Source organism: Nicotiana sylvestris, chromosome 10 (assembly GCF_000393655.2).
Source record: "Nicotiana sylvestris chromosome 10, ASM39365v2, whole genome shotgun sequence".
In the NCBI taxonomy this organism is placed as follows: Eukaryota; Viridiplantae; Streptophyta; class Magnoliopsida; order Solanales; family Solanaceae; genus Nicotiana; species Nicotiana sylvestris.
Genome location: NC_091066.1, coordinates 152,619,046 through 152,634,667, shown reverse-complemented (window position 1 = coordinate 152,634,667; position 15,622 = coordinate 152,619,046). Strand labels below are relative to the sequence as shown.

At 33.4% G+C, this 15,622-nt stretch overlaps 1 protein-coding gene across 4 annotated transcripts; it reads right to left on the bottom strand.

Moving 5' to 3' along the window:
• Positions 1-7,602: 7,602 nt before the first annotated feature.
• Positions 7,603-15,237, bottom strand: LOC104225668 (probable WRKY transcription factor 57). 4 transcript variants are annotated; one of them, XR_710646.2, is made up of 5 exons: positions 14,517-15,237; positions 12,626-12,769; positions 10,833-11,222; positions 9,003-9,067; positions 7,603-7,949 (listed from the first exon to the last, which is right to left on the bottom strand). XR_710646.2 is itself a non-coding variant. In XM_009777513.2 (4 exons), the coding sequence occupies exons 1-3, from the start codon at positions 14,921-14,923 to the stop codon at positions 10,841-10,843; spliced, it is 933 nt and encodes a 310-aa protein (XP_009775815.1). In that variant the 5' UTR covers positions 14,924-15,237; the 3' UTR covers positions 7,603-7,849; positions 10,833-10,840. The 4 variants fall into 4 exon arrangements, 2 of the variants coding, with proteins under 2 accessions (XP_009775815.1, XP_009775814.1); XR_710647.2 differs by having other exon boundaries at positions 7,603-7,849; XM_009777513.2 differs by lacking the exon at positions 9,003-9,067 and having other exon boundaries at positions 7,603-7,849.
• Positions 15,238-15,622: the final 385 nt, after the last annotated feature.

Below are 15,622 nucleotides of genomic sequence, written 5' to 3'. Positions count from 1 at the left end.
ATTTCTTTAGCTTTAAGACATATTCACATTATATCCATATCTTTTCTTGCCTCTATTATTCATTATCTTATTCTAAAACCTAGTTATTTCTTTGGTTTTGCTATATGAAGAAGCTAAAACTCTATTGTATCCATGTTTAAGATTTCTTGCAATGTTTTTGAGCATCTTAGTGACCTCCTTAATGAATTTGCTCCTATCAAAGTTACAACAGAACTGCATTAGTTGACTAGTGGCAGATCCAGAATTTAGACGTTGTAGGTTCTGAGTTGAGAGACTGAGTTCTAAAATGTATGTCTTGCTCTATATGTCCGTATTTTCCGCCACATATATATAGGATTCAAATCCAAAGTCCCAGGTTCTACTGAACTCCCGAACCAATTGTTGGATCCGCCACTGTAATTGATCCATAGAGTAAAAAGAGAAATCTAAATTGGTGATTTTCATTTTGATGCAGTTCTGTGTTATGAACTAGACTTCTTGGTACTTAAGTCTTTTGGTGAATTTGCTCCTCTGTTGTTTCCTGCAATGTTCACTTGTACTCGCTTCCTATTCGAGTTAATTTTACGTATGATCAATGAACTTTTGTTAACATTAAAACCACAAAAATATTTTTCATCACATTAAAGTAACTTAAATATGGGTGAATGAATTCCTTAGAAAATCTTAAGCCCCGTTTGGCCATACATTTTGGCAAGTTTTTTTCAAATTTTTTTTGAAAACATTGTTTGTCCATAGATTAGTGATCTGTTTTTGAAAAATTTCTGAAAATATTTTTCAAGTTTCCAAAATCTAGTTTATGGTAGATTTTGGGTGAAAATCAAGTTCGTACTCACAAAACTTCAATTTTTTTTTTAAATAAAATGCATGTCCAAACATAATCTATGTCCAAACGCTAGCTAAAGATCGAAAAGTCAAATTTCTGACAATTGATTATGACACGTGGCCAAGTTAGCGAGTAGCATAACTAGACACGTGCACATTTCATATTATGGGGGGGGGGGGTAGTAAAGAGGGCAGATAATGGTTGATAAAAATTAAAGAGCAGTAAAATAGGTAATGCGGGTATTTGAAAGCCAATTTTAACGACTTTGGCACACAAAAGAATGCACAATTTGTGGCTGTCCACGAAATTATATTCGACTAGTCTAATTTCTAAGGCCGAGGTTAGTTATAGATCCCCGAGATTGCTCATATATATCGAAATTTTAAGTAAAAATAGCACGTGGCACGTGCTAGCCAATTTTCGGATAGGTCATTCAAAAATAGTCATCGTTTGCAAAGTCACTAAAAAATAGCCACCTATTTTACTGCAACATGAAAAGTTCTAACATATTATGCTGGAACTCCAACACGAGGAAAGTTCCAGCATAATATACTGGAGATTGGAACACGTGTGTATGATCTTTTAACATATTATTGTTGGACCTGTATAGTATACTGGAACTCCAGTATATTATGCCGGAAGTCCAGTATAATATATTGGACTTCCTGCATAATATAATGGAGTTCCAGTATATTATGCTGGAGTATTTTCCGAATTTTGAACAGTGTTTTTGTTCAGATTTATCTTTACATGAAAAGTGACTAAATTTCGATTACTTTTAAAATTGTGACTATTTTTGAATGACCACTTGTAAATTTGGCTATTTTTGAATTTCTTCCAAATTTTAATAGATCAAACGGAACAAAAGAATTCAAATAATAGCCAAAAACAAGCCAATTCTTAAGAAAATGCACTTTATAACCAAAAGAAATACGTAACAAACACGCACGTGACGAGCACTTTAAAAATAAAATAAAATATGAGAACTTAGTTTAGTCCTGAATGTATGAAATTCGATAAACTTAGACGCAAAGGTAAATTAAAGTTTACAAAGTTATCGAAATATGATTTATGAAACCTTCTCTATCTGTATTTAAATTGAAAGGTCATATGAACCTTAACGCCACGAGTTAAAATTTGGCCTTGGCCAATAAGTTTCCCCTTTTCTCGTTGCAACTATATAACAAACAATATTTAAAAATTTGAAATTCAAGAGTGAGACTTAGTACTTTTTGTTGCTTTTTACTTTTTAAGGTAAAATGAACAAAGGAGTCAAAAAAGAGTGGTGTGGACTTAGCATCTGTTCCATCAGACACGTTCTTCTGCAACATTAGTTGGGCCGTTGTACCCAAATGTGAAGACAGGGCCCACTAAATTCTCTAATCTGATGGATCAGCTAATGGGCCTGAAGTACTCGCAAGTTGGGTGATTTGCACAAATAGGACACTTAGGCGCTACTATTAATATTTTGACCCAGCTTGCTTCATGGACAGAACTTCAAATTTAACAAATATTGCCCCTCGCTTGCCTCGCGGTCAACACTTTTGACCTTAAAGATTTGCCTAGGAAGATCAAAATATCACGACCATCCATGTTCAAGGTCATTGGACGTAATTTCTCGTCAGAAATTTGAGTCTCCCAAAGCATTAACAAGTAAATGGGTTAGGGCCTGTGAGGCCAAGCATTAATAGGAAGTGATGGCACCACTAGGTGGCTTTATATTAGTCTAATAATTTGTAGGGCATCCAAAACCTTAAGGGGCCATTTGGTTCAAAGGATTAGATGAGTTATTACGGCATAAATTTTGAAATTAAATTTATTCTGTGTTTATCTGGAGATAATAGCTAAAATTGATATTATTTTCGTACTAAAATCTTGGTATAGCTTATCAGATATAGAAGGTGAGAATTGATCATCCATATAATAATTCTGGTTATAATCTCTAATCCTGGAATATCTTGGTTTTGAGCCAAATTGTAGATCTCCATCTGCTCTGTCATCACTCATAAGAATTTGGAATCCTTATCTTAGTGAAGACGAATATTAAGAGAAATTTCCTTGATTTTCTTACATTGGACTTGTGTTTCCTTTTCCCCTCCTCATGAGCTTCCACTTTTTTTTCTTTTTTCTTTTTTTGCATATTAATATATTACTCTCGGTTCCAATTTATGTGAACTTGTTTGACTGAACAAGGAGTTTAAGAAAAAATAAAGACTTTTGAAATTTGTGATCCTAAACAAGTCAAAAGGGGGTCCAGAGTATTTGTGTGATTATAAAAGCTTCCTATTAATGGTAGAATTGGAAGTTTAAGCTAAATTATTTTCAAATTTAAAAATCGGTCATTCTTTTTGAGTATTCCCCTTGTGCATACATCAAGTTTAAGTAAATTTTTATGTCCGGCGGGGTTTGGAGTTAGCAGGGAATATATTGTGTTTCAGCAAAATGTTAGAGGAATGTTCTTGAATCTCTTGTCAAACTTAAGAATGTTTCATTTAAAAACTCATAGTTTCACCCGTTAATTAAGTAGAGACATAACAGCTTTACTAGGTGGGTACTTTTGTGGTCATGTACCTAAAAAGTTCTCCATTTTTTCAAAATTAGACCTATGATTTGAATATTTGTTTTGAATTTTAAACTTCAAGTTATGTAGCAACTCTTGAACTTCAGACCATTAATCTTGCTTTGGAAAAATGGTCAAATTAATCTAGACATAAGACCACGAGCATAACTATTTGGGTTGATTGGCAATAATTTAGAGCCGTCAAAATGGACTTGGCCCGTGAGGCCAGCCCAACTTAGCCCGCTACTTGGGTAGGTGTGAGTTGAGACTTTTTTAGCTCATTTAAAAGTGAGGCTTATAAGCCCAGCCCAAATTAGCTAGCTGGTCCTTGAGGCTTGATCGAGGTTAGGCCTGGGCCGGCCCGTGGGCCAAAAATTTAATCAAATTCAAATTTAAATATTTGAAAAAAGTAAAAGCTAAAAAGATACTAAATATAACCCCCATTTTCTAACCTCAGATTGCTCATTTATCCTTCCATATCAACTAGAATTTATATTTTTTGATATGCATGAAGTATGACAAGATTAGTTTTTCTTTTACTTAATTAACAACGAACTATGAAAGTTTTAAGTGGCTAATAATAATTTCTTTCATAAAAAAATATTACTTCAAGTGGTCAATGATCAGTTTGGTTACTTTAATATATTATTTATTATTAAATTACTCTTCAGTATAGAAAAAGGTCAAGTTTTAATACCCAAAGAAAAGTGACAACACACGCAAATTTCATGAATTTTAAAAATTTTATGGACTATAATGATGAAACCAACAAATAATGTTAAACCTAAATTATAAAACCTTAACATATAAACTTATTGAAGCAATTCGTGAATCTAAGGAAAGTGAAAGAAAAGTACTAAAAATATATTCATGTAACGTTAAAAAAAGAAGAGCTAGAGATATAGAGAATTTGCATTTCAATTACAAGATTTCTTGTCATATATCAAAATTCCCTTACACTCTAAATAAACATAAGTTCGTTTATATGATTAAGAGATTATGTCATGAATAAGTTTCTAAAGATTTTAAGAAATATTTTTTTTTAGAAAAAATTGAAGGGTCGGCCGCCCTAGGCCGCAGCCCTCTTAGGGCTGGATTGGGCTGGACATTTTAAGGCCCATATAGATGGAGAGCTCGCCCGCCCTAGCCTACCAAATTTAAAAGCCCACGAGACTTGGACTGGGTTGGGTTGGGCTAGCCTGTTTTGATAGCTATTGGCAATATAATATAGACGATAAAAAGGGGGCGGACCATAAGGGTCTATTGTACGTAACCTTACACTGCATTCTGCAAGAGGTTATTTCCACGGCTTGAACCCGTAACCTCCTAAACTACAATCAGACATCTCTATAATAATCACCCTTTTGCAACAATATATCATTATGGCAAATAAATTTTCTTTTGAACTAATTTTTTATATTGTATTTACTTTTATAGTAACGACTTTTTATCTATAACAATGACAAATAACAATGTATATTTTTAGTGAAATTACCCCTTTATAACCGTCTTACTCAATTACCTATGTATTTATTCACAAATAACTAAAAAACTAATCTATTAATTATATTTTATTGAAAAATAACTTAAATAAAAATTTAGGCGTAATGACTTCCTGGCCACTTAAACTTTTAAGGCTTTTGAAAGCCGATACACAAACTTTGGACTTCCCCATTTGAACACTCAAACTCGTGAAACCCTTAACTAATAAACACATTTGACCCTTGACCCTACGCGCGTGTATTACACATTCACAGACGTGTCCATCCAGTCAGCAAATGACCAATGAGATTGTTACATATTAAGGGCGCGAAAACAAACCCCATAGCTGTGCTAGAATAAATTTATTAATTTCTAATTTTTCTTCTATTTCCCTTATTTTCTTCTTCACCATAACTGTGCAACTTTTACCTAACTCAAGGTACCAAAATTACCCAACAAATCAAATTAACTATGAAGAGGGCCACAAATAATTTACACAGTGCTACAACAGAAAAAATCGAATACAAAGGAACAACAATGGATACTTAGAATTGTTTAAGTGAATTAGAGAAAACGAGTAAAAACATGGATAATATATGATCAACAGAAATCTGGAAATTGTACCATGAACCGGAAAAAAACAACTCGTCGGCGATCTCGAACGTCCTCAACACTCAAACCGAACAACCACAAAAATATCTTTGTCCCTTTGTTTTTCCGCTCACTTCCCCATCTCTTTTTCTCTCATTCTCACCCCCAGATCTGTTTCTCTGTCCCTTGCGTGTATGTGTGTTTATCTTGCAGCCATTTCTGGTGGTAGGCGGCTAGCTTTTAGATTGAGAACAAGAAAAGCTCAAAATCCGAAGGGGGGGGAGGGGTGGCGCTGTTAGGCGTAGATGGGGAAGAGGGACTGGTTGGCTTCGTTTGGTTGTTGCTGTGGGTTATGGGTGAATCCTTGTTTCTGGTCGTTGGGGATGGTGCGAAGATACACAGGTGGTATGTAGAAGATGAGATCCGCGGGGGAGGGGGGTGTTTCTATTATGGAAATCGACGGATGTGATTTCTTCTTCTTTTTTGGTTTTCCTTATAGTTTCTATTTATTTTTTTGATTTTACAATCTTTTTAATGAATAGTAACAGATACACGCGCCATTTGAATGTGACTTGTACGCTCTATATCCACGTAAGATAAGCTACCGCCACATAAGCATAGTCAATGGTCAAAGGTGTTTATTAGTTATAGGTTTCACGAGTTTGGGTGTTTAAATGGGAAAGACTAAAGTTTGTGTATCGGCTTTCAAAAGTCCTACAAGTTTAAGTGGTCAGGAAGCCATTTCACCAAAAATTTAAGTTCCAATGAGGATCTAAAACATTACAAACTCTTGTGAACTCGTAACATTAGAAATTGAAAAAGAATTTTTTAGGTATAAGAATAAAGAATTTGTTCTCTTTATTTTAATTTATATGAAGTAGTTTAACTCGATACAAAGTTTAAGAAAAAAAGAAAAAGAATATTTTTGAAATTTGTGATCTTAAAAACATAAGGGGTAAAAGTTTTATGGTACTAATGACATTTGCGTAGCAATAAAATTTTCTCATCAAGAGTAAATGGTAAAATAAAAAGTTAAAAGTTGAATTATTTTCAAATATAAAAATATATTATTCTTTTTGAAAAAGATTAGTAATTTGAAATATGTCATAAATTGCAACGGAATAAAATGAGGGAGAGAAGTCAATGGTAAACTAGTAAGGCGTCTGTGCATCACGCATCAACCAGCAAAGTGGTGAGATATCTACAGAAGTGTGCAAATGACAATGATACCGTAGGCTACAAGGAAAAGGTGAATGTAAAAGTTAAAAAGAAAAGGTTAAAAAGAGGGAAATGGTAAAAGGTAATGTCCGCTGACAATGGAACAACTTAGAAATCCACGCAATTGACACAACTTGCCGCCCAAGATTTACCCTTACGTACACCAATATCTATTACTCTCATGCAAAAGGTTGAGTACTAAAACGAAAAAAACACTCCATAATTTAAGTGACATTGTTTTCTTTTTAGGTTTTTTTTTTTTTTTAAGAGAACACCTACTTAAATGAGAAGCATCACAATAAAGAACATAAGTTAAATATGATGATAGGAATCCTAAATAACACGAATTGCATACACAACCAGAGTCGGATTCAGAATTTTAAGCTTCTGAGTTTCTACAATGATCTCAAATTAATATACATATTAATTGTTCAACGAAGAGGGTTCCAACCTAAATATTCTTATACTTTTAATGAATTATTTAATATTAATACAAGATTTACGCAAAAGTTACTGGGTTCACAGGAACCCAAAAACCTTCCATTAGATCCGCCCCTATACATAAAGCTATCTGAGCAACAGAATGAGCCATTTTATTAGCATCCCGCCTAGTCCAATGGAAGGAAAAATCATGAAATTGATTCTTCAAAGACAAACAATCCCCACTTATGCTAGCAAATCCCGCCTAGACATTGTTTACTTTTTAGTTAGTTCAAAAAGAATGATACATTTTATATTTAGCAATAATTTAGCTTTAAAATATTTATTTTATCCCTAATAAGATGATTTATAGCTCGTTGAAGGCCATAGATTTTAAACGTCTTCCTTTCTTTTTAAATTTGTATGCATAGTCAAATATACCACACATAAATTGGGATGAGGAAGTACTAACTAAACTACTGGAAATAAAATAAAAAAAGATTCCACATGAATAGGCAAAGATTTTTTTTTTTTTTTGGTAAATAAAAAAATTATTACTACCAGAATTGCAACTTACAACACAAATCAGGTCAAATATTATACCTCCCCCTAGCTCCCTCTATGTACCCCCAATCCCCAGTATCTCAGAAAGTGGAAAAAAGAGAACGAAAAGGGAAAATCTACAATTAATTATAGCTAGTCTTGAATATCTGGAGCTGCTATCCAAGGGTTCTCCATTAAGTCATGATATACTCCTATCATGATCAGCAAAAATACAACAGCTAGTAAACTTCACAATATATAGAGGGCAGATTCCAGCTATAAATTCAAGAATGACATCCATGCTATATATTCCTGGAAAGAGTTTTTGTAACAGAGATCTGTTAGCCATTTCCATATTAGGAAGGTGCACGTCTTAATTAGCCATTTCCATATTAGGAAGGTGCACGTCTTAATGCAAAGGGTTTATATCAGATGCCAACATGTTAAATATAGCATATATGTATATTAGCTAATTGTGTGTAAATATTCATTACCCAATATAGGTGTCTGTAAATATCAGGTACAAGCAAGTACAAGTAATTTCTTGCTGACATTTTTATGTACATCTTGATAAAGAAAATCACATAATGTACTTAAATTTGCATTAAAGCAATTCAACACAATACATCAAGATAAACGAAAAATCCATCAGAGTATAATATTAAGATTATAGCAGGGGCAGATGCAATGTGAAATTAATGGGTTCAACTGGATCTACCATTTTTACGCGAATTTTAGTTATATATGTGAAAACAATCAAAAGATATATAAAAAATTAAATTCTAAACTCATAATTTACAAAAATACAAGGTGTTCAATATTAAGATGATTAAAGTTAACTCACAAATTATACATTTTGAATCCGCCTTTAAATAAATGAAAGAGCTTACAGTTGTCTAGGATTATTCCACGTTCATATATAATCATGGAAGATGCTTTTTCCCCATCCTAAATCTAATATACTAGTATTAAACTTAGTGCTACTGTAACATCCTTTCTGTCTATATTTGCTTGGACTGTTCAAAAATATTGTCCCACTCATTAATTTTGAATAGTCTAGCGTTAGATGAAATTTTTGAAGAGTTCAAACAACATAACTTTTTGTATATGCACAAAAAGTTTAGCAAGAAACAAACTGCAATGAGAATATTTCAAGCATATGGAAATTAAATGTATGATCACGTTGCAATCTCAAAGAATAATGCATAATATCTCAAAAGATTCCAAGCATATGATCATGTTGAGGACCACTCATCCCAAAAATATGCTTCAGTTTACGCCGACAGGCGTGACTTATTCTATTACTTATGCATGCTTAGCATGAGATGTGTGTATACACCACAAAAAGCAAGAAAAAAATCATACCGCAAGATTTGCCTTTGGCATGCTGAGGAGCGCATTGCCACCTCCACTGGGCTGATTCTTAAAGCCTATGGCCAGATTAACGTACCAACAACAATCACAAAATTGGTTCTTGTCAAAACCCAGTAATAAAAAGAAACTACTTCCTTCATTTCATTGTATATTTCTATATTTGACTAATTAAACACATAGTTTAAAGAAGAAAGACTTACTTTTGACACATTTTTCAAAAGTATCGAATTTGTAATTTTACACATTACTCCCATGACATTTTTATCATCATAAAAGTATGTTATTAAGGGTAAAAGGGGAAGATGGTCTAAAGTTAAAGTACTTCAAAATATAAAAGTGTCATTCTTTTTCTTAAGTGACGAAAAAGAAAGGGGTGTCAAGTAAAATACAACAGAAAGATTAGTTTCCTTCTTGATTTCTAGGTCATATCTATGCTTTAGACAATCCCTACTTGCTAGGTAATTCAATTTATCACAAGGTAAGCTACAGTCGTGGTAATCAAGCAATTCACTTAAAAAAGCCTTTGCAAATAGTACAAGAACAATGTTGCCCAGAGGAAAAGCATCAATCAAGTTCATGCATCACGACTTGACTGTTGTTTAAACCAGTGGGGACCAAACAATTCATATATTGTACAACTAAATGCAATGAAAGAAAGATAAAACTTTATCCAGACAAAGCAACGTCCATAGGAAAAGGTTGCGGTGGGAAAGCAATCTACAGGAAAGGGACATATGTTTTAACTTTATCAACTTTAGATTTCCATCACTCGGGATCTTGTTCGATTTGACCGGACATAAGAAAATTGACAACTCTCATCATTTCTTTTACCATTTACATTTTATGAAAGATTTTAAATAGAACTAACTTATGTTGATCTGATTTTACAATCATGTCTTTGAGAAGGAGAAATTATTATTTGATTTTACTTTTACCTGAATATTCACTATCAGGTGATCAATACCTACGAAGGAGTTCAAAGGCACTAGCAAGTAGTAATCAATAAAAGCAGACATGTTGAGTGGCAAAAGTTTCACAAGCAGAGACGAATTTGCAATAGATATGTACGTTGGTTTGTAACTATGTTCATTTATTTTTAAGTTTCACACGTCCATGCAACCATCATATGTGAGTATTGGAAAATACCTATTGCTACTATTGTAGATGCGGCCATCATTGTTAGGATAGAGTTTATGTCCAAGTGTCTATATATATTGTTATGATTTAGTCTATGATAGTGGCCTGGCCTGTTAATACAAACTTATTTAAGAAGCGCAGTCAAAGCGTGCAGCATGTTCATAAATGGAGGAAAACTTTAGTCTAACCTGGTCAATAGGACACCTACAACTTGTTAAGTAAATGTGCGAACAATTTACACTTCTAAATAAGATGGTCACACAGTTTAATATAGTATCAGACATACAAAAATCCTTAGTTTAAGTCTTATCATCATCTATAATAAAAACAAATTCATGTGCTTGGTTAAAAAAGGAAGAATACTTGGTTTAAAAAAGAAGAATCAAACCAGCACATGAAAGGATGTATGTACTAATTAAAGACATAGTAATTAATTATTGCAACTTAACCTTTTAAATGTGATAATTACACACTTTAAAACTCGCTAGGCAAACTTGGAACAACCGTTATCAGAAAAAAAATTCCGCGTGCTTGGTAAAAACACACATACATACACACACCAAAAGCATATTAACAACGTATATGTCATTGATGAAACTTGTAAACAAAAAAAAAAAAAAATCAATGATCAATCAATGCAGCATGTCAAGATAGTGTCAAACTGAAAAATAGGAAAGGGGTTACCCTTAATATTATCTGCTTCGCATTCCAGGAGGTACAATATCCCCAAGCAATCCTTCATCATGAGTTGGCAGCTGGTTGGCTGGTTGACTTGTCTCTGGCAATCTACGAGCTTCTGCAGATTCACCTGGAATTTGAAGTAATTCTGGGGCACTCATAGGTACTTCTTGAGGGTATTGAACACGCCCGGGAAGGTAGAATTGTGAGGCTAAAGGTGATAATTGATGAGTTGTAAATGCAGCTTCATGACTGATAAGTCCGCCTCTAGGAAATCCAACTGTATGGTGACAATGTTGTCCTTCATATGTGGTGATTACAATTGACGGATCTTCAGAAGATCGCTCGACTCTTTTCTTCACTGTGCACTTGGTATTTGTACAACGATAATAGCTCCTGAGAAGGCATGGACATCATAATTATTTTGCAAGGGTTAAGTTCAGTATACACGCTACCCTGCTCAGATCCCACTTGTAATATTATACTGGGATTGTTGTTGTTATTGGAGGGTTTAAACATATTATTTCTATCTTGATAGAAATTATCAATGCTATGCAATATGTTGATAAAACAGCATACTGTTCAGACACCATGTTTATTTGGTAAAATGACATTTGAAACCTTGTTCAGGTAACACTTAAACAAAGGTTTCTTCCAGTCTATCTGCTAAGAGATACACTAGTACTAAAATCAATGATTAATCTAGAATATGCGCCTTGAATTTTGGTGCTTCTGAAGTTGTTTCTGGTTAAAGTTTACTTTATTTTACTTCACTTTCAAAATAATATATTAAAGAAAAAAAAAGAAGCTCAATAATCTTGCTAGCAAAATGAAATGCTTTGTATAATATTATAACCAGCCTTCTTTTACTCACTAGAAAATGATGGAGTTCCATCAAATTATCATGACATTATTGCCGATTGAACTTTCAACTGCTACTATAGTCAAGCAATTTCTATTTTCTTGATCACAATGGCATCCGAGTCAGTTTGCGCAACCTCAACTAATTTATTAATAGCTATCTGCTATTTCTACCACCAATAAAATTATTAGGTAATTTTACATGGCTCGGGCAGATAAAAAAAAATTACTTAGCAAATTTTGTTTCAATTAAGATTTGAACTCTGATGGGGTTGATCACCAGACCACATCCTAGACTCTACAGTCAAGCAATTTAAACTTTAACAAAAGTCGGTCTTGGCAGCATTTTGTTATATTTGCATGCTTGCAGTACTACAGCTTTGTAATCAATTGGACTTATAGTTTGCAAACTAAAAGAATGACAATAATATTTCAAGTAGCCTAATACTAGTATTTGTCGAATTTAGCGTATTATACATCAGTTGGAAGCTAATTCAATCATCATCAACATTAGTGGGTAAGATCTATAACAAAAAGATGTATCATGATTGGACGTAACTGTAGTTAGTATTGAATTATGTGACCATCTCATCATTTAAAAACTTAAGTTGTTAGATATGATTGAATTCTATTTATTTCATAGCTACATTTTCAATGAACAGGTCACGTGTCATTCTATTTCTTTTTTCTTGGGCTAAACACGCGTAAATTATTCTCTATAATATAATGTGCGAAGAACTTGTATCCGAGATTTCTGTTTGATTTTAATGTGTGGCAATTTTTATCTAAAATCTTAAGTTATTTAGAGATAGTGCACTTTTATTTATTTAATCATTATCTTCAACAATTAAAAAGGCAAGCTCAAATTTAGCGAAGGAATGGCATTTAAGGTAAAAAATTGTTCAACTTAAGCATTACGATGAAATTCGAGAACAAACCTTGGAAATGGACTATTTTTAACAGCTTTTTGACCATACTTCCTCCATCTGTAGCCATCTTCAAGATGATCAACTTCACTTTTCGTCATAAATGCAAAACGGGGCTGCCTGATTCGTTTCTGACCCTTCTTTTTAACCTTGCTTCTGTGGAATATTCAACCTAAAGTAACATTAGGAATGTGATTCCTTTATCACACTAGAAAATAGCTAGAAAAAGAGGCATTTCCAAGTACACCTGCTGAAAATAGCAATCAAATTGCTTTTCAACCGACCTAGTTAATCAGATAAATTATTGTAAACAAGATATCTTTCAATTGAAAAAGAAGTGGTCGATCTTTATTCTTTTAATGAAGTTGTAGACCACAGATATTTAATATCACCTAAATTGGCTTTACATGTTTTTGCGTCTTATTTTATCTTATATGCCGATAAGTGAAAGAAATTCAAGATTTTGGTCCAGAAGTTAATCTCTACTATATAAAAGCTAGCATTAATACTAATTAAGAAGCAGAATGAGAATGAACAAGTAGCTTAAAGAATGAAAGCTTTCCAATGCTGTCAATAGGTGCAATGAATGGAACTTAAAACTTATAAAACTATTGGGCAACGTAATTAGAGGAAGCACAAATTCATTCCACTCCCAGCCTAAACCATAGGATTAGAGGAAACGCACCTTTTCAAAGAAAACCTCCACTAACACTATTATATGGTCAAACCTCTCTGTAATTTGTTTGAATATTTTTTTGGTTGCTATAGCAAAATTATATTATAGAAAACATATAATATAACATAACATATAAAAATATGTTCCAAAGAAAACTTGACCGCTATAGCAAAATGATATTTTAGAGGATAATTGTTATGGAGAGATTTGATGTACCATTTGAAAAGGACGGTTTTTTATTAAAAAAAAAAAATTGCTCTAGACGTATTACGTAGACCATAGCCATAGCGTACAGAAATGCATGCAATGGGCCTTGAGAGATCACATAAAACAAAAGTTCACGCATATCATAACTAGGTTGCACTAGAAATATCACGTAGGAGACTCTTCTGTGACGACGTCTGACTCAACACAAATATTTAACAAAAAACTTAGCATAAAGTTTATAACTAAAGCATATCATTAAGAATAAATAAAAAAATTAAAATTAAATTATTTTTAAATATAAAAATATGTCAACCACATAAAGTATAACAGAGAGAGTAACTCATTTTCCCCCTAACTGGTAAAATTTTCAAACTTCCACCATTCCTTAAATACTATGTACGCACAAAGCAATGGACCACAAAATAATGAAGCAGAAGTTACTAATTAATCAGAGATTACACCAACTATTTCCAGAGAAGTGTTATGGCGAAGATACTTCACTATACACTTTGCATTTGCCATTTGAGCTTTTGTTTGCGTTTTCTAAATCTAACTCGTGAAAATCAGCACAAAAACCAATCCAAAAGAAGAAAGGGGAAAAACATTTTCTTTTAAAAGTACAGTTATTTTAATTACGATTTACAATATTTTAGGGGAAAAAATTCATCCACGCCATTCCCGCCGCAATAACGGCTGTTTTGAAGCCACACAAAGTGCGCAATACCGAAAAGCCCAACTTTGATGATTAAATTACGATAATGCCTCTCTTTCTCTTTCCCATACTCCAACTTGCGTAAACAACTTGACATTTCTAGAACCTGTACGGACGCGGTAATGGCTTTTCCTTTTATGCTGCTACTGCAATCCCCTAAATTCTATACTTTAATTTGAAGTCCATTATTTACCACTGAAATTGCAGTTAATACGAATTTAACACACACATAGAGGGAAAGAGAGAGAGATATGTAATATAAAGCTGTGCTACGTGAAGCGAGAGAAGTTCGATAACACGTGACTCACGCTGTATCGGACGGCGGTCGGGAGGCGGAAGAGCCACCGGATGCGGTGGATTTCTCCGGAGGATCATCCGAACAGCTGGAAGACACAGGTTCATCAGTGATTTTCCCCGTCGCCGGTACTTCAGTAGCAGAAGCAGATGGAGTAGTACTACTATTTCCCGCCAAATCATCATCGATCCGATCAAATCCGCCAGCACCACCACTACCACCGGAAACATCCTTATCTCCGGCCGCCTCCGACGGTGGAAAATTCCAACCGAATTCGTTTAATATACTGCTATCTCTATCAATATTGCCGAAGAAGCTGTAAACATTGTCCGAATCTGCACCGAGTGACCAGCTCGACTCAGTAGCGTCGAACTCAGCTGCACTTTTTAATGGATCGTCAACTTTATCCTTATCATCCATAGATGTTACAGAGAGAGTGAAATACGCGGAGAGAGAAAGCTAGGGTTTAAGAAGAAGAAGAAGGAGAAAAGATAACGCGTAAAGAGATTGTATTTTTAGGGAGTGTTTGGATGGAATATTTTAATTTTTGTTTAACTTTTTGGGATTGTTGGATTTGAAAGCTTTGTCGCGTCAATGGCAATTGGTGAGAAGACACTGAGAGAAAATATAGAGTTAAAAAAAGATAAGTTAGAAAAATCGCCGTCAAACTCTAAATAGTGAGTATTTAACTTACTTGGGAGAGGCTGATATTTAAGTTATTAGAAATTCATATCTTTCCACGCGCTTCACCTCTGTTTGAATCTTACTTCTTAAGAAAAATATTACACTACATCTTTGGATAAACGATTTATAGCCTGTTCGTGCTTTTTTTTGGGCTTAAAGTGTATTTTTTTTATTGTGAAAAGTATTTTTTTTTCTTAAAAATTAAGGTGTTTTGGTTAAGTTTTTTAAAAGAAACAAAATGTTTTTTTAGAAGCAAAAGCAATTTTTGAATAGAATGAAAAATGCATTTGGAAGCACTTTTTAAACGCTTGACCAACCATTAATTACTGTTTAAAAGTATATTTTTATTGATTAGTCAAACACAAATTATTTCTCACCAAAATTAAGTTTTTGAAAAATAGTTTTAAAAAAAATACTTTTCAAAATAAGCTAATG

Excerpts from the sequence above, each read along its gene's own strand:
- LOC104225668 (XM_009777513.2), bottom strand. The coding sequence starts at position 14,923 with ATGGATGATAAGGATAAAGTTGACGATCCATTAAAAAGTGCAGCTGAG. Across the intron at positions 12,770-14,516 it reads CGACCGCCGTCCGATACAGC|AAGCAAGGTTAAAAAGAAGG; the intron begins GTGAGTCACGTG and ends AATATTCCACAG. Across the intron at positions 11,223-12,625 it reads AAAAATAGTCCATTTCCAAG|GAGCTATTATCGTTGTACAA; the intron begins GTTTGTTCTCGA and ends ATGCCTTCTCAG.